The sequence below is a fragment of the Ochlerotatus camptorhynchus genome, unplaced genomic scaffold (assembly GCF_037179485.1).
Source record: "Ochlerotatus camptorhynchus isolate MF236.1 unplaced genomic scaffold, CSIRO-AGI_Acam_v1.1 ptg000299l, whole genome shotgun sequence".
Lineage (NCBI taxonomy): Eukaryota > Metazoa > Arthropoda > Insecta > Diptera > Culicidae > Ochlerotatus > Ochlerotatus camptorhynchus.
The window spans coordinates 389654-412047 of NW_027040787.1; the positions used below are offsets into that span (position 1 = coordinate 389654).

The 22394-nt window shown below is 42.8% G+C and overlaps 1 protein-coding gene across 4 annotated transcripts in view; it reads right to left on the reverse strand.

Annotated features, from left to right (window-relative positions):
* The window catches only part of Mob2 (MOB kinase activator 2), a 475874-nt gene that overhangs the window by 18953 nt on the left and 434527 nt on the right, over positions 1-22394 (reverse strand). For all 4 annotated transcript variants that reach the window (XM_065228651.1, XM_065228648.1, XM_065228649.1 and 1 more), the window contains one exon: positions 5692-5788. In XM_065228651.1, coding sequence (XP_065084723.1) covers positions 5692-5788 — 97 coding nt within the window. The remainder of the gene's footprint in view (positions 1-5691; positions 5789-22394) is intronic.

Here is a 22394-nt window from a genome sequence, read left to right on the forward strand (position 1 = left end):
GCAGTCTCTTCGTCGCATCGATTTTACATTGGCGTAGCTGGTGTTTTTTTTTATTCACCGGTATTTTTTCAAGCTTGTTAAGATCGATGTTACTTATCTTTTTTAAAGTCCTTTATGTTGACTACTTTTCATACGTTCTGGACTAGAAGAAGCAATTTTGATAAATTATATTATATCGATATTTAATCGATGGCATAATAATACGTCTACAGGCTCTACAAATTGGTAATGAGCCCAGGGATTTTTCTTTAACTTCTGGAAACTTTGTGAAACTTCAATGACTTCTAAGTAGGTCAGGAAACATCTTAGAAATTGAGGAAACTTATTAGAATTTTTGGGAACTTCATCGATCTACAGAAAATTCGCAGAAACAAGAAACTTGGAAAAGTTCTTAAAATTGCGTTGAAGTGGAAAATTTATTTGAGTTTGAGAAGATTCGTAGAAGTTAAGGTGAAAGTGGATCGGTTTAGAATGACTCACTTCATCGATTTTTTACAAAATAACGCAGCGCTCAATCGAAAAAAACTTTTCCGTGCAAAATTATCTCTAGCAATTTTTACAAGATTGATTTATTGTTTAAATTTTCTGTAAACCATTTTCTAAGTTCAATTTTTGGACCACAATCATAGTGGTCGCTAACTTTGCTCATCAATTACACAAATGTTTCGTATGAAAGGTCATATTTCACTCCCGTAGATTGTTTCAAAATATTGTTAGGAACATTTCCTCCGAAGACAACATACTTGTAAAATGCATTATTTCAACCTTTTTTTTCGTAACACTGAACTTCGGCAGGACTTCGCTGAACTTCAGCAGGAGTTCCCTGAACTTTGATAGGCCTTACCTGAACTAGGGTAGGACTTCCTTGCACACTTAGAAATTATCGCCGACTTCGGTAATTTTTACAGAAATCTGAACAGCTGAACTTTTCGGTAAAATTTATGCAATTCAATTCAATTGCTTTTCAGCTACTTTGAAACTAAATCTCCACTAAAATGACAAGATTTGATAATTTAAACAAGGTTGAACATGTTTTGATATTATTTTCAAACTCAATAGCCTTTAGCATGAAGGTCAAAGTTTTACCGAACATTCAGCTGTTCTGATTTCGGTAAAATTTACCGAATACGGAAACAAAATCTTAGTGTGTGAGGTTCGGCAGGCCTTTCCTGAACTTCGGCATGAGTTCCCTGAACTTCATCAAGACTTCCCTGATTTCCAAGAATTGAAATGAAAGGACTTCCCTGAACTTCAGCAGCACTTCCCTGAACTTCGGTAGAACTTCCCTGAAGTTCGGCAAAACTTCTCTGAACATTGGCAGGTCTTCCCTGAACTTCAGCAGGACTTCCCTGAACTTCGGTAGAACTTCTATGAAATTCGGCAGTAGTTCTCTGAACATTGGTAGGACTTCCCTATAGTTCGGAAAAACTTCCTTGAACATCGGCAGAACTTCCCTGAACTTCAACAGAACTTCTCTGAATTTCCGCAGAACTTCTCTGAACTTCAGCAAGACTTCCCTGAACTTCGGCAAGGCTCCCTGAACTTCGGAAGAACTACCCTGAACTTGGAATCTTGGAATTGAAGTTGTCATTTCAGTAGTAGAATTATTATTTTACAATAATATTGTGTTCACGAATATGTTCAAAATTTCAATACTTCCCATTTTTCTAATTTGCCATGCTTGTTGGTTTTGGTGCATTTCGAATTTGGGTGTGGTTGAAACGGGTGTGGATTCAGTATCAACGGAAAAGCATTAACTTTCACCGGAACATTATTTTATTTCAGGGAAGCTCATTTTTGATCGGGAACCTCTATATAATTTCCGGCCATTTTTTTTGAAGCCTTTTGAATTTCTTTCGTGGAACTTCGCGGAAAATCATCGAGAAACGTAGAAGTATAACAAACAATGTAGAAGTTTTGCGAATTTTGCAAAAGTTTTGCATAAAACTTCTTATAAGTGTAAGGAATTTTGAAAAAGTTCAGGGAATTTTGTAGAAAATCTAAAGATAGTTCAATAAACTTCTAGGAACTTTGGGGATCCTTACTTCAGTATAGGGAACTTCGTTGCAGATTATCAGAGATCTGAATTCGAAAAAGCCTAATGAACTTCTTGGAGAGTTTTGAACACTTCGTTCAATTTCAATGAACTTTCCAGATGTTCAAGAATATTTGTAGATGTCTTAGGTTTCTTTCCAGAAGTGCAAAGATTTTCAGAGATCTTCGTAGAATTAAGAGAGATTGAAAAAATATGGAATTTGGAATAAGTTCAGGGAACTTCGTAGAAGTTGAGGAAATTTAGTAAAATTTAAGGGAGTTAAGTTACAGGATATTCTTTCAGACATCCTTCCTAGACAGCAGGAAATATTCAAAAGATCTCCATATAGATATTAGTGAAGTTCTCTGGATATTTTTCCAAGACTTCAGGTTGATCAAGTTCTGAGGATCTCCAACTGTTTAAAATTTTTATGCTCTTTAAAGACTGTAGGTTGTTCAGGAAGTACCGTAATCCGGAGGAAAATTGATACCGGGGTGAAATTGATCATAATGCGTTACATTTTTAATTGTCACGTATAACATGGTCGGTGATATCAAGAGATATATTAAAGGTATAGCATCGTGAGACTCCGCGGAACAGACAAAACTCGGGTTTCCGAAGGAAGAAGCGTCAGCAGGAAGATCGAGATCGCAAGATGATGGAAAATCTGTACCGCGTAAACGACACACGGAAGTTCTATGAGAAGCTAAATAGTTCGAGCAAAGGCTACGTGCCGTAAGCCGATATGTGCAAGGACTTGGACGGTCACCTTCTCACGAACGAGTGTGAGGTGATTGAGAGGTGGAAGCAGTACTATGACGAGCACCTCAGCGGTGAAGCAGCAGAAAACGAAGGTGGCACGGCAACAGACCTTGGAGCACGCGCAGAAGACGACAAGCTACCGGCCCCTGATATTCAAGAAGTTGAGGAGGAGATCGGTCGGCTGAAGAACAACAAAGCAACTTGTGTAGATCAACGACCAAGTGAGCTATCAAAATACGGTGGTGAAGCACTGGCTAGAGCGCTGCACTGGGTAATTGCCAAGATTTGGGAGGAGGAGATATTACCGGAGGAGTGGATGGAAGGTTTCGTATGCCCAATCTACACAAAGGGCGACAAGTTGGATTGCTGCAACTAGCGCGCGATCACACTGCTGAGCGCCGCCTACAAGGTACTCTCCCAAATTCTATGCCACGATTCGGCAGGTTCTGCAGAAATGCCGCGAATACAACGTGCCCACACATCATTTGTTCATCGATTTCAAATCCGCATACGACACAATCGATCGAGATCAGCTATGGCAGATTGTGCACGAGTACGGATTTCCGGATAAACTGACGTGATTGGCCAAAGCGACGATGGATCGAGTGATGTGCGTTGTTCGAGTATCGGGGACACTCTCGAGTCCCTTTGAATCTCGAAGGGGGTTACGGCAAGGTGATGGACTTTCGTGTCTGCTGTTTAACATCGCGTTAGAAGGTGTGATCAGAAGAGCTGGGATAGACACGAGTGGCACGATATTCAGGAAGTCCATCCGGCTCCTTGGCTTCGCCGATGACATTGACATTATGGCACGGAACTTTGAGATGATGGCGGAAACGTACATCAGACTGAAGGCTGAAGCTAGGCGGATTGGACTTGCCATCAACGCATCAAAGACAAAATACATGAAAGGAAGAGGTTCTAGGGAAGACAATGTTAGCCTCCCACCCCGAGTTCAGATTGACGGTGACGAAATCGAGGTGGTCGATGAGTTCGTGTAATTGGGCTCACTGGTGACAGCCTAAAATGATACCAGCAGAGAAATTCAAAGACGCGTTATGGCAGGAAATCGAGCGTACTTTGGACTCTGGAGGACGCTCCGGTCGAATAAAATTCGCCGCCGCACGAAGTTGACTGTCTACAAGACCGGTGGTCCTTTACGGCCACAAGACCTGGACTATGCTCGTGGAGGACCAACGCGCCCTTGGTGTTTTCGAACGGAAGGTGTTGTGTTGCGTACCATCTACGGTGGAGTGTAGATGAACCACGAATTGCACCAGCTGCTGGGAGAACCATCCATCGTCCATTTTGCAAAAATTGGGCGACTACGGTGAGCTGGGCACGTCGTAAGAATGCCGCACGACGTCCCAGTGAAAATGGTTCTAGAAAGCGACCCAATAGGAACAAAAAGAAGAGGCGCGCAGCGTGCAAGGTGTATCGACCAAGTAGAAGACGACCTGCGGACCCTTCGCAGACTACGAGGCTGGCGAGCTGTGGCCATGGATCGAGTAGAGTGGAGACGACTTCTTCGGACAGCAGAGGACAACAAGGTCTTAGCCTGATTGGTAAGGTAAGTATCGTGAGACTCCAATGATTGCCTTGATGTGTTTCCCTAACAAAAAGAAAAATTTATTGCATGAATTTCAATTTTATAGATCTAACGTTAAGTAGCATACAATATCAACACCCAAACAAACGATCATAGGACTGCAACGATTGATGTCATTACCATTCAAGTATCATGTTTTACTAAACTAAGTGTCAATGAATCCGAATTATTTTAAAAATTGCCGTAGAGTGTTTCAAATATCAAGAAATACAGAGTTTATCGCAAAATTACCAGTGATTTTGAATGAAATTGCCTACATTTAGGCACAACTGTGCATCTTTTTTGACGTTTTTTAATTTAGTTTATTGTAGAAATTTATTTATTTACGTTAAATAGCGATCAATTATCCCCGTTTTATGGTATTCAAAAGTGTTCCAGCTAATTGAATCTGATGGAATCTTGATTTTATGGACATGTTTGTACATTCTCTATAGGGAAGACCCGTGCCTTGGAGCTATATTGTCAAGAATTAGCACTCTAGCGGAACATACATTTTAACGAAGAGTGGAAATTTCTACATGTATCTAATATGTATAAATTTCTTTCTTTTCGATGAAATGCATGCCCGGAGTTCAGCTGCAGGATAGTTTAAATGCCTTAGCACATAAAAAAAATACGTGCTTTTTGAAAAATCTCGTGTAAATAATTAATTGGTTCCAAATGGGTTTAAACAAAACTAACATAATTTTAAATAAAAAAAAAATCCCAATCCCCCCTCACCATCCCTCTCCAACGGGGGAGTTTGGTAAAGAGAGATGATCAAACCGATTTGTACCTTCAAAATTTTTAAATTTTAAATAGTTTGTTGATTTTCCTGATGCATCAACAAATTTCCGATATTTTGCCACCTCGTCAATTCAAATTCGACAGAATTGATATATGACTCATAATTATTAAAAAAAAATCATCATGGTACGAATCCATAATTTATTTGATGGAAAAGAGTTTCTATTTACTAATCGAACAAACATTCAAAAATGTTAAGCAAATGACAACACGCTTTATCTGTACCTCCCTAGCCTGTGCTCACATTACGGATCTGTCATTATCCATTGTCATCGCTCCATAGTGGTTGATTGCCACACATTGACGCAAACTTTACTCACTGACTAGTGTGACCTCGAAAGCTCGCTTATGTCATGATTAATGATGATTCATTTATTCATACAGTCAGTCAACGACGAATGGTTACTGCATATCTCCCTTTCGTTTGCGTCCACCCGTCCATTGACAATAAAAAGGTCTGCGTCCGTGTCCGTATATTTTAATTGCTAAATAAACTTACCTAGTTCCTGGTCCGGTCATGTCTGGACAGCCGGATGTGGTGCAGAATTCGCTGATTGTTCCGTATACTAGGTTCACGTGCTCGAAAAGCGCTAACGCTGTTGAAAGAAGAGACAGAGAGAGAAAGAGGAAACGTCAAAGTTAATATGAGAATTTAACAATTAAAATTAGCCGAAGGGCACAAACTGTCACACTGCATCATCCATTCAATTCAACTAAATCTGACAAATGATTCCATCCCACGGGTAATTGAATTCTTTTTATCCATTTCCAACGACCCGAGTAATTACCGACAGACAAAATACACACGGAACGGGTGACACCTCACTCAACTCACAGTGCGATGACACTCCCTGCTGACCTGTCAGATTTTCCGTTAAAACGTGCATGGCAGGTTAAAACAAATCCCTTCACATCCATCTCAATCACGAAACGACTGACTACGACGACGACCGGTGAAATGCCGGTGACAGATGGAGCTGCGGTAAAACAAAAACAGTCGCGAGTTTTTTTTCGCAATGCGTGCCCAACCTAAAAATACTGTCCTCAGACGACGATGGCGTACGTGATCAATCATCCATGTTTCAATTTTTGCACATTAGCGAGCAGAAAAAAACCTGAGCTCTCACTCATGGTGAACATTCAAGAATTTTTCGCGAAAGATGCTAACCCTCAGCTGTCAAATTGAATTTCATATGTTTGAGTTTGGAAATTGTTACGCCTGCTGGGAAGACCGATAAGCACATTAGTCAGTTCGGCGGTTGTGATGTCATTTTGAACATAAACAAAAGCCCAACGGTGTCACATTGACAAACGACATGACCTACCTAACTTTGGATCTAGTGATAGCGAAAACAAAAACTGTCATTTTCATCTTCAATGAGTGAGATTTAGCGGCACTGCCATTTAGGGATCACTAAAATGCGTCAATTTTCGTGTTTCGACACAAACAAAAGTGATTCAAGGCACGTGCCTCTTTCGGTTTAAATTTTTCTTCGAATGACCTGTTTCGGGCGACTAAATTGTTTCTGAACTGCTAAAAGCCGGCACTCAAAGAAAAGACACATCATTCATTTTTCAACAGCCACCTTTTAGCAGGTTTTATTTTTTCACCCAACATTTAGGTCAAAACAGTGTTCCATCCCCTTCAATTGCGCACTCACAACACAAATGCCACTACTGAACACTGAACATTAATAAATACGAGAAATAAATTCAACATCAGGAGAAAACAAAACGCACATGTGCCCTCTGCGCGGGATGGGGTAAGGCGTGTTGTTAAAAGTTATTGCTGCAGCTCAGCAGCTGAGCAGCTGATTGAACTGGAAATAATTGAACCTGTTACTTTCACTGCGACCGACGACGGCGGGGCAATTTGTGATCGCCGCAAAAAAAAAACAACTACAACAACAACAAACAAGAGACCTGTCATTAAACGCAAACCGTAAACACTTTTCCACCGAAGGTGCATTGTTTGCCTCGTGAAATTAATTGCTAAGGTTGTTGATTGTGCTTGTTTCGAATGTAAATATTTAACAATTAGGCGAGCGATTACTGACTGGTATTTTTAAAGGAGTTGACATGATGGGTGTCACCGATATTGATCGAAGGTAAACTGCTCGATTGAAAGCAAAGTGCCCGTGAATTTACTTTTGGATTTTTGTGAACAAAGTGAGGGTGATTTTACAGTTTGTTTCCTAGACAGGCGACAGGCATGTGTAGCAAAGTTGTTTCTGTGATATATGTACATACATATAGGGTTAAGATCTAATTTCTGTCCACCCAGTCATTACAGCCCGCACTCAACCTCTATTTTTCGAATGGGTTTGAAGATAAATTGGAATGTTTTGATGGTTGGATTTGATAAAGATAGTTCTTTCATAAACTTCAGGAAAGTTCCGAGCAGTGCCGTATTAGCGGTAGGGCGATGGTGGGCTACAGTCAGGGCCCCCACTTTGGAAGGGGCCCCGGCTCAGAGGCATCAATGATTTTTTTTCCTTTATTAGAGACGCTTTTAGCCGTGGGCTGGGCATCAATCATATCCTTTTTAATAATTTTCTAGAAATTAATCGTCGGTTAGTTTTGCATTTGTATCGAACACTAAAGCTTTGAAAACATACAAGTTGATAACATGAAAAGACAAATAAAAACTCTCACATATACTGTCAGATTACAGAAGAACATTAGGGCAGTTAAGCCGGTAGCGTGTCCAAAATCTCTAGCGTCGTGGGCATATTTCCTACAGATTTACAAAGATTAAGAAAAGGACCAACTTTTGACGGTTTCTGTTTTCTTAGTTTTTGTTCTCACTTCATTCCATCTTTTAAATTAATCATATCTTCTGGCCATTTTCTACAGAGATGGCGCTGTTCCGCTGGTAGGAAGTGATAAAATCCCCATATAGAATTTAAGAGAAGTGGGAATAATTCGCTTTCGGTGCATATTCAGGTCAAAAAAGTAGAAGGGTCTGTGCCTAGGGGCACGAACGGAAGCTTGACGTAGGACCGCTAGTAGACGGAATAAATGTGAAGAGCATTTAGTTCTTTTAATTGATTATTTTGTCAAGCTTCTGCATTCATGTTCCATCAGATGTCACAGCTGTTGTTTGCGGTGACATCTATCGGAAACTAGACATAATCTGTTTTCCTATAATTGTTCACAGAGGACACTGCAGTGCAAAACATTTCTGGTACCTCTATATATGCATTTAGATTAATATTCGAAGTCCCTCCTTTTTTACACATTCTGCACACAAAATAGCTCACCCCTCACAGAATTTCCCGCCGAATTTTATGTATGGGGGGGGGGGGGGGTGCATAAAGTATCTTTTGCGCAGAATATGTAAAAAAGGAGGGACTTCAAATGTTAAAGCAAATGCATATATAGAGGTACCAGACATGTTTTGTAGTGTCAGGTACTCTATTTTGTAATCTGTGAAAGGGAAATAACAAATCGAATGTCAACAAAATACATGGCATGTTGAGAGATTGAGCTCGTGAGAGAGAATTTCTCTCTCAAATTTGATTTTTTTTTGGCTCTCTGGTGACTGGAAGTAAAGCAGGTAAAATTGTATGGGGAAAAATCATTTTTATTTAATTGTAGCTTGTTTAACAATAATTTCCGGGAAAAAACTGAACGACAAAGTCCCTGATTAATTTCTTTAGGTTGTCGTTCACTTTTTTTTCACCTGAATATGCACCGAAAGCGAATTATTCCCACTTCTCTCAATTTCTATATGGGGATTTCTATCACTTCCTACCAGCGGAACAGCGCCATCTCTGTGGAAAATGGTCGAACAAAATGATTAATTGATCAATTATCTATCATCTCAACTCTTTCCGTGTTTGAATTGTAGGCGTACCAAATTCGTAGTATTTTTTTTTCAAATAGAAAGTTGATTAAGAGAATCAATCAAAATCACTTGCACCCCTGCTTCCAAGTTTGGTTACAAGATTACAACTCAAGCATGTTGTGTGTTCGTTGGGGGCTTGTGGTTCTGAACATGGACAAACAAGCACTGATAAATTCTATTCCAACTCTTTAGTGATGTAAACTTGATGGCCCTGAAAAGGGCCGTTTTATTGAAGAGGACATCCATGGCCACTTACGCTTGGCGTGTTTAGTGTAGGTGACAGCATCACAGACCTCATTTTCCAGGAACACCTTCAGCACACCTCGTAGATCAGACCGGAGATACGTTTGACACCACCACGGCGAGCCAGACGACGGATGGCGGTTATCTCGAAGAACTTTGCGATGACGCTTGGCGCCTCATTTACCAGACCTTTTCCTCCTTTGCCACGACCAGTCAATTGTTGCTTGTTAGGTGTGAAGGAGTGGACTAGCCACCACCTTCCTACTGCTGCTATTGCTGTTCACCACGCCGTCCGGAGCAAAAATGAGCTAATGCCTTTTTTTAATTTTAAATGATTTTTATTTCTTGTATTTGTGTGGTTTACATGTATTACTTATCAAGTGACACAGATGCATCTTTTCAACTTTAGTACATTTGAAGATTTAATTAGTTCTATCAGGCCTGTTTTAAAGTATTACCACCTTAGTGGGATTGGTTTGTTTTGAATTCAAAAAAGGAGACTACTTATAACTACTATTTACAACTACAACTAACCTATAACTACTATATACACCTAACCTACTATATACAAATTGCTTATCAAAGCAAGTTCTGATGCATTACATTTTTGTGCAAATTTAGTCTTAAGTGCCTCTTCGTGTAAATTTGTTATTCTAGTGTCGAAAGGACGATCAAGTACCATCCTCAGCACTCTATTCTGAGCGACCTGGATTTTGTTCCTGAGAGTCTGTGCACATGATTCCCACACCTGAGCTGCGTAGAAGATGGCAGGTGCTATAATTTGTTTGTAGACAGCCAGTATGTTCCCCTTTGAGAGGCTGAATCTGTAGCAAATCAGCGGATACAGACACCTAACCAATGCGGAACACTTGACTACGGTTTTCTCCACATGCAAGCGGAATAGCAGCTTTTCGTCAAACAACATCCCGAGATAGGTTACTTCGGCAGACCACTCAACCCTTGTGCCGTCCATGATTACAGTACAAGATGGAGCCGGTTTCAGTTTCGGCGATTGCCGATGGAGGAACATGATCGCTTGTGTTTTGGAGGCATTGATTTTGACTTTCCACGTGGTGGCGTAATCAGCAAAGGCGTCAAGGCATCGTTGGAGCTTGTATGTTATTTCGCGAGGCATCCTACCCTTGACGGTTATTGCGGTATCATCTGCGAACAGGAAGAACACGCAACCGTCTCCGAGGGGAGGAATGTCAGAAGTGTAGATGCTGTAAAGCAAAGGGCTCAACAGACTTCCTTACGGAACACCTGCTGGGATGGAGAACGTGTTTGAAAGGCAGCCATTCAACGATACCCTGAACGAACTTTGCTGAAGGTAGTTACGAGTGATTTGAACAAGATGCTAAGGAAAGTTGAAGTTACAAAGCTTGGATGTGGACTTGGATACAGCCTTGTTACTTCGGATGTTATTCATCACCCGTACTAGCTGATGATTTGTGGAGTGCCCCTTCCTGAACCCGAACTGTTCCGGTAGGAGATGATTGAGAATAAGTTTCTCTAACAATTTGCTCAGCGCTGAAAGGAGGCTGATCGGTCTGTAGCTTGAAGCTAGCGTTGGGTCCTTCCCGGGTTTGCGGATAGGTATGATTTTCGCTGTCTTCCAGATACTTGGAACGTAGTGCAGTTCCAAGCATCTGTTGAAGACAGCAGCCAGCAGAGAGTGAACCTTCATGCTGAGATTTTTCAACACTAGGTTGAATATTCCGTCAAACCCGGGGGCCTTCATGTTTTTTAAGGCATTTCAGCGCTGAAAAAATCTGTTCCACTGTGATTCTATCCTTCGGAGGGATAGCACAAGGGAAGGAATCAAGGTTGGGTACGTATTGCTCAACCTGAACTTCGAGCGGACTTTGGATGTTGAAGCCAAGCAAGTGTGATTTGGCAATATGCTCACCAATCGCATTTGATTTCTCTTGATGTCATCATATTCATCTTTAAGTGGTGGAATGGGTTTGGGGTGCGTCTTTAGGACCTTGGCAACTTTCCAGAATGGTCTGGAGCGGTCGTCCAGATTCTGGAAAAACCGCCCGAAACTTTCGTTCCGGAGTGAGACCATTCTGGAAGCAATATCCTTGTTCAGATCGGCCATTTCACGTTTCCTCGCTAGATCTCCAGTCCTCTGAAACTGGCGTCTACGAACATTTCTCAGGTGAATTAAGAGTTGGGCGGGGGAATCAATGGCAATAAACTTACCCCTCAAAGGAACTCGTCGGACGCACGCCTCGTCAGCCACGGTTATGGCTTGTTGGAGTCCCTCCAACGCTCGGTCGATGTTCTCCACGGTGTCAAGCGGCGGGTTGTCGTTGATGTGTCTGTCTACCACGCGTCCAAACTGCGCCCAGTTTACGCGATGGTAGTCCTTGCGCAGCTCAGTTCAGCCACCACCGCACTATGGGCAAAAATGGGTCCAAAATTACCCAAAATTCAATATCTCAACAGCACGCTGAATTCCGGCCATGAAAAACGACTTTTCCGAAGAGAAATCGTCCGGGGAATCGATTGCGCGTGGTCCCATAGACCGGAGAGCCTTGTAGGTATGTGTTTTGGGCCATTTTACCCCATTTTCCCCTACTTTTTGGAGGAAATGTTTTTTCACAGCTCTATTTTTCGTAAAACATAAGCACTTTATGCATGGTTTTAGAATACTATGTCTTTAAACAACAGTTCATGAGATATTAGGGGTATACGGGGTACACTTTATAGGGGAGTAAGGTCATCGTCAAAAAAGGGTGACAAGACTCGGCTTTGTCCACCGAGGATGATCTTGAAACAAACTATTACTATTTAAATACTCCTACAGCTGGCCTTTCACACCAAGTTCTGAAATTTTCTCTAAGATGAAATTAATGATCCTGATAAGCTCATAGAACACCAAACGCCATCACCAATGTCTTCACAATATTGACAGGCGTTGTCATGGCAACCACATATCCAATTTTGACAGCATTCTTTTTTCCCCTCTGTTCGGGACCTAACACCACTGCGACCAGTAATTTGATCTATTTTAGTATATCCAGTGTCCTTAGTTTAATGCATGTCGTATTACTCCATCACTTTTAAGAAATGATGAAGTATTCGATTTTTTTACAGTTGTCATTCTTGCATTTATCGCAAGGATCCGACTCTAATTGAAAGGTCCCACTATTTATACCCTTCGGAGTGTTGGAATACCCTCCAAATAAGCGCACCTTCGTCAGTCAAAATTGGATTCCTCAGCAACAAAGGAGTTCAGCTTCGAACCTCTTCGGATACGGTTGTGTTTGTTTCTGTTTTGTGCGTGCGTTCGCTGATTTTGCCAGATAAGCGCTGGCACTCTGCCTCCCGGACGGTTATACGTGTGTGATTGGTGGTTTTCTCGCTTTCCGAGAAGTTTTGGAATCGAAAAAAAACGTGATGCATCATGTCTGCAGGCATCAGAAGAGATGTCGCTATCTGCGTTGTTTGTTTTTTCTTCGCTTGTGCTCCCGGTACAGAAATTTTTGGCGTCGCGGGTCATAGTTTTTGATTTCAGTTTGTTTACGCGATGTATGATTTTTTGAGCGGTCGCTTCGTGTTCGCGTCATGGAGCAATCGACTACATTCGACCAGAGGATTGATCCCCGTAGGGCGGGTCTATGATCGGAGCTACTACACCAAGCGTGACATAGATGCTTGCAAGGGATTCAGTTGGACTGATTTGGTGAGATTGTTCCTTTTTTCTACTTTTGTCTATTTAAACTTAATTTCTATGAATGCTTATCGTTTGGAATCATTTGATTCGGATGAGACTCTCATTAACTTTTATTTTTTTTACATTGTGTTTCAATCGGTATTCTTAAGAACTTCACAAAATAAGGTCCCAATATTTAAATTGAGCAGCTCGACTAGCCTGGTGGCTGCAGCTTTTACTTACTGAGTAGAAGACCGTGGGGGATCCACATTGTAAAGATTCCCTATTTTCAGCTTTTCTACAGGCTGGAGTTGTTGTTTGAACCATTTAGTTGATCAATTTAATTTATCTGTATAACAATTATTCACAAGCATTCTTCCAGGTTAATTCAAGAAAAAATTAATGATGATAAATCTTCCTAATATTCACATTACAGTTATGACCCGATCCTGTCAACCTCTCCGCGCATCAGACTGTTATTTTTCAATAATTCCACATAATTGTAATTTCATACCTTCCTCCTTCAAGATGAATGTTTAAGGTACACATACTTTGCTAGCTGACAAAATGGGGTCATTGCTGTATAATTATTCTCTTTTTGCAGCCTTCATTCAGACTGGATCTATTGATTTAAATTATTTGAGTTTTCTTCCAGCTCTTTGATGACGGAACATCATTAGATTTATACTGTAATGATTCACTCTTACAGCTTTCGCCCTGGTTTTGTCTGTTGATTTGATTTGTTTGAATTGGTTTTCAGCTCTTTGGTGTTGGCAGTCGCGGGCGATCAATTTTGCTCATGCTCATGCTCTAAGTTTATTTTCAGCAGTTCGATGATGGAACGTCTTCAGATTTATATTATAATGGGGCTTATTACGGATGTCACATCACGGTGACAAGTTGTCACTTGTCGTCACGGTGAAGTGATTCCCAATTGATTTGTACGGTAATCACGGCTCTTATTCTGAGTATCACTTGCTTATCACCGTGTAGTGACACCCGTAATAAGGCCCAATGATACACCATTTGGTTTTGGCTTCGGGCAAATCCAAGAATAATGCATGATAACACTGATTCATTTAAAACCATGGTCGCATCACTTATCAAGGTGAATCCTGATCCAACGAACCCAACTTACTAACAAAATCTCCTTTCCTGTGTCTTTTGTTGGGGTGCAGAGGTAAACACGGCCCACAAACAACAAAGGTCACTCTAATATTCCTTCCCTACTCCCACCTGATTGCAAGGACGTGGCCGGCGCCGTTATTGATCTACAAAATATAGAGTCACTGAAACTTGTACAATGAGAATGGATGGTCACTCCCAGCCCAGCCCAATTCAATTGATTCATTGTACAATTTCACTGATTCTGATCAATCACAGAGTAGCAACCATTGATATGTGCAGTCAATCTAAGCTAAGCAAAATTGGATTCCTCAGCAACAAAATTAAAGAATGACACCGATTGTGATCATGCATCAGAACCCTAGTCTTAACCACTTCAAACTAGAGAACAACAAATAGAAGATTAGGAACCACATAGATGAAGACTAACTAATTAATTTTTTCCTTGTTTCAAGATCATCCTCGGTGGACAAAGCCGAGTCTTGTCACTATCAACAAGGCATTAGAAGTAACAAGGACTAAGATGTGTTCCTTTGATTACTGAAAAATCCTGTTTCCCTAGTTTGAAGTAGTCGGGACTAGGAATTGGTGGTAGATCTTACATCCCATAACGTACAACGAAAAGGCAATCTACCCACGTTACGGGGCTGCACCCCAGTATAGTCGACAAAGACGTAGTTCTACGTCAAAATCGAATTATTCGAAAAGAAAAAGTTTCAAAGTCCTTCATATCTTCCAGTCTTAAAAACCAATTTTTTAAGCAGCGCTGATGAAGGCTCCAAACTGATATCAACCGTTCTTATTGCGGAGGCTCAATCAAATAAGCCAATTTTACCTCCACAAATAACTACTGTCCCGCCAAGGAAGAACGAAGCAGGAGTCTTGTTTCCTATATTGACCAATTTGTCATAAACATCCCTATCCAAGTGATCTTGCATTGAAAGTGTTGCCAGATTGAGGTCAATTGTAAAATAGAGCGATACTCAAAATAGGTCTCCATTAGTGTGCGAAAAATTGATCAAACTGGTAAAATTATGAGTAACGGCATGAACAATTGTGCTCCATGAATTGGACCGTCTCGAAAATTGAATCCGTTTTCCTAAATCTAAATAAAAAGTTCATTCAATTTTTAACTACTCAACAAACCACCCGCAATTAACCTTTATCCAACCGACCCCCTACTTTCACTAACAGTCTTAAAATGAAACAAAAGCCACCAGAAACAAGCTGCCAAAAAAAAATAATGAAATCATCCTTCATTGTCACCTCATCATCAAGCCGCACTTCAAGCAGAAATAAAAAAAAATAACTCCACTTTCCTCGCTTCATTATTCCGTGAAGCAACTGATACCATAAGGGAAAAAAATCCAGCGCAAAAATTAACAGGCACGAACAGGAGGCGCTCCACCAAATGGGGGGGCCACCAAGTGGCAGCGAAAATAAACCCACCCGAATGCTCTCACCCATCAAATGAAAGTCACTGCCATTATTTTTTTTTTTCTTTGATTTGTTTTCCGTCGATCTTGTTTTCCGTGCTGAGCACCAATGCTACCGACGCCAGGAAGGCAGCTCCCACACCTGGACCCTACCTATCGACCCATCAACTCATGAACCGGGGACCAACGGCTTTACTTCCCTTCCGAAGGAAGGCGTGATCAGAGATGTTATGCCTCAGAACATCCCGGCGGCGCCGACTGGGATTGAACCCAGGCCTGCTGGGGTGAGAGGTAATCACGCTTACCACTACACCACCGGCGCCGCTGTCACTGCCATTATAATCGGCGAAATAAATAAGAAAAAAAAATTAAAACAGCGACGACGACAGGCACTCCAACCCACCAACAATGGAGCACTTCAGCTGCTTTAGACACGACGTCGCCGTCTTCGCTCGTCGTCGATTCGTTGGTAACGCATCTCGGGAAGCTCATCACTCTCCTCGATGGTTGCATTTTTTTTTTGGGTTTAAATTTTTGCGATATTCTTGCACATTTTTTAGACAAAAAAAAATTTAAAATGGATGGGAAACTTTTCGCAGTGAAAATATGCAAATCACTTCAGCGCCATCCCCTGACTGACAGAGCGGGTGACAATGACAATAATAAATTGACGCTCATATGCGGGCGGCGACTTATCTGTTAGCGCTGTTTTTCAAGTGCATTGTAGTGGTGGTGGTGGTGGTTTTGGTGGTTGATAAATTTTAATTATACGCGAAAAACGAAATTGTTTTGACAATCAGGAGTCAGCCAGAGGTGGGAAGACAAAGACAAGTTGAATAATGAACTAACATTTCCGCGAAAGCTGAACAATGAACCTCCAATTTTTGGTGATGAAGTGTTAACTGGCACCAAACACGACTAGAAGACATGTAAAATGACTCAGCTGTCATTCGTGTCAATTGGCAGTTTGTTACTGTTAGAGCGAAAAGCGAAAGTGTTGTTTGCATTGTGCATTCAAAGCTAGAAATTGATAATTGAATTTGCATTTTACACGCACTGCAATTAAGGGGTCAGCCATGTTAGCCTCAAATGTCATTTAGTCACAATGGTTCATTGTGACGTTATCGGAAGCCATTGTAACCACTGACACTGAACGACAAGGGTCATCAGCATTTCCCACTGCAGACAGCCATTCAACGGTTCACACCGCGTCAGATGAACAGGGGAGTGAGCTGCAACAATAAACAATGTATGTACCTGCCTACATTTTTTTCACGAAAAAAAAGAACAAATTGTTATGTTCCGACCTCTAAGGCTCTTGGTGCAGCAAGGCAAATATGCACGCACCTATGTACCTACAATGCAAAGCAAGGCGGAGGTGCCCTGTCGGTTGCGGCTAATTGCATCGCTTTTGGTATTTGCTTTTTTTTTATAGCGGCGAAAGGTCGAAAACGGGTGGTCTGTGCATAATTTGCGGAGTTTGCAATGCAAGAAAGGTTAAGCGATCGTTTGAGAGGTTTGTATTTATTTCGACACTAGCCAGTAGGACAAAACGTTTCGGAGATATGAATTATTGTACAACGAACTAGATAAAAAGTTCGAAAACCTGTATAGGTGGATTTAGCATAAATATTTGAACTGAACGCTTTTAGTGACTTCAGGTATATTTGTGCTCCAATTGTTGACGATAAATATTTACTCAGCAGTTACAACCGACCGGTGAAAATGGAGGAGGAACAGTGTAAAAAATTATTGCAATTTCCATTCCATTCCACCCGAACCTTATCTGGGATTTGGGTGCAATCCTCTGAAATATTTCATTCCGCTTGATTGTTGACCCAATATTATAGGATGTAGTGATTAACGTAAATGATGATATCGATGAGGACATCGTGGTTGTCAGGATGCCCGAGGCCTTGACTTTATGTGACAGCTACAAATAAAGATCATTCCATTACCACCAACACCCAAGTAGGATAGATGTACCAGTCTTGGCTGTATGTTCCTATTAAGATGTGTTTCAATTATGGCATATGGGAATTCCATAGGCCATTCCACACACCATAATAGAAACGTACTGTAATAAATGATCTACCCTACTTAGGTGGTGGTAATGGAATAATCTTTAAAGTCACACAAAGTCAAGGCCTCGGGCATCCTTACAACCGAGATGTTCTCATCGATATCATCATTGTTAACGCAAACAAATTTTTAGACATTTTGTGATTCACAGTACATGAAGAAGTTGAACGCGCGGGAACATGCCGAGCAGTATCCGGAAGCACTATGTTTAAGACCATTTCGACAGTGCCGATACAGCCGCAGTAACTGGCGATATCCGCCTCCTCTATGATGTTTCAAGGATCAACTCAAGGATACCTGTGAAAGACGCGACTGGACAGTTGCTCACCGACCCCACTGACCAGTTGAAACGTTGGTTTGAGCACTTTGAATAACTTCTCGAAGTTTCAACGGTCAACCAACCTTCAACATCTCGGCATGATCCGCCAAGGGTGAGGCGCGTTACTCGCGTCAACACTGAAGCTCCATCATTGCAGGAGATAGAAGCAGCCATCCGAAGTATGAAGTCCAACAAAGCCCCGGGGGTCGATCGCATATCAGCAGAGATGCTCAAAGCTGACCCCATGCTATCCTCACAAATGTTGCATCAACTATTCGTCAATATCTGGGACACCGCGACTTTTCCGGCCGACTGGATGCAGGGTAAAAGTCCCCAAGAAGGGGGATCCAACTGTATGCGACAACTGGCGAGGCATCATGTTACTGTGTATTGTTACTGTGTAAAGTTATCCACAATCGGATACTGGAGAAGATCGACGCGACTCTCCGACGACAGCAGGCAGGATTCCGTGCTGGAAGATCCTGTGTGGACCATATTGTCACGCTCCGCATCATCTTGGAGCAGGTCAATGAGTTCCAAGAGTCCCTGTACTTGGTATTCAGTTTTCGACCAACTAAACCACGAAAACTTGTGGGGCGCTCTGAAACGCAAGGGAGTCCCTGATAAGATCGTCCACCTCATCGAAGCACAGTACGAGGCTTTCTCATGCAGAGTGTTGCACAACGGAGCTTTGTCAGGTGTGAGGCAAGGATGTATATTATCACCGCTACTGTTCCTCGTCGTAATCGACGAGATCATGGTTGGAGCCGTTGACCGTGTACCGAACAGTGGGTTGCTGTGGCAGCCTATTACCATGGAGCATCTCAACGACTTCGATTTGGCTGATGCTGTTGCGTTATTAGCACAACGGCGTTCTGATATGCTCGACCTTGTGGAACGCTCCTCTGAAGCAGGTCTAACCATCAACGTCAACAAGACCAAATCGTTGGATGTCAACACGGAAAACCGTTCCAATTTCACGGTAGCTGGGCAGGCAGTGGAGAAAGTCGAAAGCTTCCAATATCTTGACAGCCAGATAGCGTCGGATGGCGGCACCAAGAGCGACATAGGTGCACGGATTGAGAAGGCGAGGGCTGCTTTTGCCAGTTTGCGAAATGTATGGAGAGCGATCAGTCGACGCACCAAAATTCGAATTTTAACTCGAACGTGAAGTCTGTGCTGTTATACGCCAGTGAAACATGGTGTGTATCAGCGGAGAACACTCAGAAGCTGTAGGTGTTCATCAACCGATGCTTGCGGTACATAATTCGTGCCTGGTGGCCCCACAATTGGATCTCAAATTCCGAGCTTCATCGTATGTGCCATCAGAAGCCGATAGAGACAGAAATTCGTGAACGGAAGTGGAGGTGGGAGATCGCAGGAAGTGGGAGCAGGAGATCGCAGCAGAGGCAAATCCAGAGGCTCGTGGCGGCGGAGTCTAAAAAGTGAAATTAAGAACGTTGACCGAAATCTGACTTGGGCACAGGTCAAGGCCAAAGCTAGTAATCGCCCAGGATTGGAAATCTTTCACAAAGGCCCTTTGCACCCCTGGAGGTGCGTAGGATCGTTAAGTAAGTAAGTAAGATCCGAAGCAGTTCCTGGCTACGTTGGTGATACACGGATACGGTAGTATCATGGGTGACCAATATCATGGGTGATCAATCGGACCAACATAATAAGCCGTTCGTTGCCTATCGTCGTATTGGCGAGATCCTCAACATCACGAATCGCCGATGGTTCCAAGGATCAGAATTTCTGTATCGCGGAGTGGAAGAATGGCCGAAGCAAAAGCGTCCAAAGGTGGAAGTTGCCGAAGCGCTCCGGGCGAGCGTGCTGCTGCATCACATCGTGTTACCCGAGGGGTTTACGGAGAGGTCGCAGCATATTGCACGTTCCGATTCGTGTCCAACTGCCTTCGACGCGTCAAGAAGCTGCCGATCAAAGCCGTTAGGAAAGGTGTCAAGCAAGGATCAGCATTCCCCGCCGTGGATCTGCCGTTGCGACAGGAGGAGTACCAAACGGCGCCGGTGGTGCAGGGGTAAGCGTGATTACCTCTCACCCCAGCAGGCCTGGGTTCAATCCCAGTCGGCGCCGCCGGGATGTTCTGAGGCATAACATCTCTGATCACGCCTTCCTTCGGATGGGAAGTAAAGCCGTTGGTCCCCGGTTCATGAGTTGATGGGTCGATAGGTAGGGTCCAGGTGTGGTACCAAGCTGCGGGAACAATTTTCTGGAAGGCGGTTCAGGCAGACGAGTTTGGTGAAGAACAAGGATTCGACAGCACAGGAAATGTCACTTGAGAGGTCGAGTAAGCCGTATAGTCTTGCGCCGTTCCCCGATGAGGATGGTGCCGTGCGGATGGAAGGTCATACTGAAGTGATGGAATATGTGGCGTTTGATGCGAGGGTTCCGATCATTTTGCCGAAGGTGGTGACCCGAAGGTTGATGGAACACTACCATTGCCAGTGTGTGCGCAGCAGCAGTGAAACCGTTGTGAACGAAGTTCGGCAGCGGTTCTACATTCCGTGTCTCCAAATGCGCTAGTAGATCAAGTAATGCGAGCCTGTGTGTGGTGCAAGCCAATTGATCCGAGAATGGCACCCTTACCAGGGCAGCGTTTGGTGGGGATGGTCGATCCGTTTTCGTACGTCGCCATAGACTAGCTTTGTCCACTGGAAGTGTCTATTGGCCGAAGGAAGGAAACACGATGGGTGACACTTTGGAGGTGGAGTACAGCCTGAGCCTGGCGATCAGGAGGTTCGTGAAGCGGCGCAGCAGTCCGATCGAAATCCTTTCGGATAACGGCACGAACTTTGTCGGTGCCAGTCGAGATCTGCTGAAGGAAATCAGTCTAGCGTGTGCGGATACGCTCGGTGAAAGAGACACTGAGAACGTTCACCGGTGATCGGAAGCTGACGGCACTGATCGAGGCGGAGAACCTGATCAACTCTCGTCCACTCATCTACGTCTCCACCAAAGTGAAGGAAGACAAGGACGCGTTGACGCCGAACCACTTTTTGTGCGGTCGTTCATCGATCGAGCGTCTGCCGTCGAGGAATCCGGTTGATCTGGTCAACACGTTGCGTAGTAGCTACAATCGCGCTCAGTTCTTGGCGGATGAATTCTGGGATCGTTGGCAGACGGAATACGTTCCGATGTTAAACAAGAGGTCCAAGTGGTGCGTGGATCAGCGGCAAGTGGCTGTTGGAGATTTGCTGATCGTGGCAGATGGAGATAAGTGGAACGTCTGGGAGCGAGACGTGGATAAAGGTGTTCGTAAGGAATGACGGAAGAGTTCGCTCAGCGTCCGTTCAGACAAGCAGAGGTGAGAAGGTCAGACCGATAGCGAAGCTAGTTGTTCTAAAGGTAACTTCGAAGGAGGAAACCCCGTAATTGCTCTGAAGTTTACGGAACTTTTCTCAAACTCTTCCTGAATTATCTCAATGCTTCACTAATTTCCAGACGCTCCTCGGAGCTACTTTAAAGTTCCTGCAATTTACTTGAAGCTAATGGAACTGCCCTGAGGGTTTTTTATGTTCCCTGATGCTCTTGAAGCTTTCCTGAAGTTCTCGCAACTCTCTTGCCCAGAAACTAATAAAACTGTCTTAAAAATCTTAAAAGTTCCGTTTCCTAGTCTACTGTTAAATTCCTGATAATTTTTTGAAAATTTCAAAAATTCTCAGCTCACTTTTATAGGTCTTTAACCCTCCGTTACTCGCGCTGTTGTACTTTGTACAACACACATGAATGTAAATGTATTCGGCAAAGTTTTTCAGGAAGTCAATAGCAGGAAGTCAATAGCTCGGGATCTTGATCAGCTAGAAAGTTGCTGTCTTCGGCAAAGTTGTTCAGGGTTTCAAGACTTTTTGGCTGGTAAACAGTAGTTAAGATTTTTCTCACCACGTGGAGTTAGTATACATGTACACTTCTCGTATATGCTAAATTCTAGGCTACTGTTCACCAGCCAAAAAGTCTTGACCCCCTGAACAAGTTTGCCGAAAACAGTAACTTTCCATCTGCTCAGGATCTCGAGCTATTGTATATGCGCGAATTGCATGTGTATACTAGCACCGAGTAGTGAGAAAATTCTGATCAACTGTCCACCAACGAAAAGATCTTGACTTCTTGAAAAACTTTGCCAAATACATTTACTCTCTATCTGGTCAGGATCTAGTGATGTATGCGAGAACTTAACATGTATACGAGTACTACCTAGTGGATTGATTGGTTTATCTTTATTAAGGAGGCTTTCAGTCTGAGGCTGGTTCGCCTCCAAAGCACTACCTAGTTAGAAGATTCTGAACTAGTGTTAATCAGCAAACAGGCTATGATCTCCTGAACAGCTTTGCCTTTCTATCTGGTCAGGATCCCGAGATATTGTATATGATAATTTCACGTGTATACTAGCGCCGTGTAGTGAGAAAATTCTGAACTACTGTCTACCAGCCAAAAATACTTGACCACCTGAACAAGTTTGCCGAAG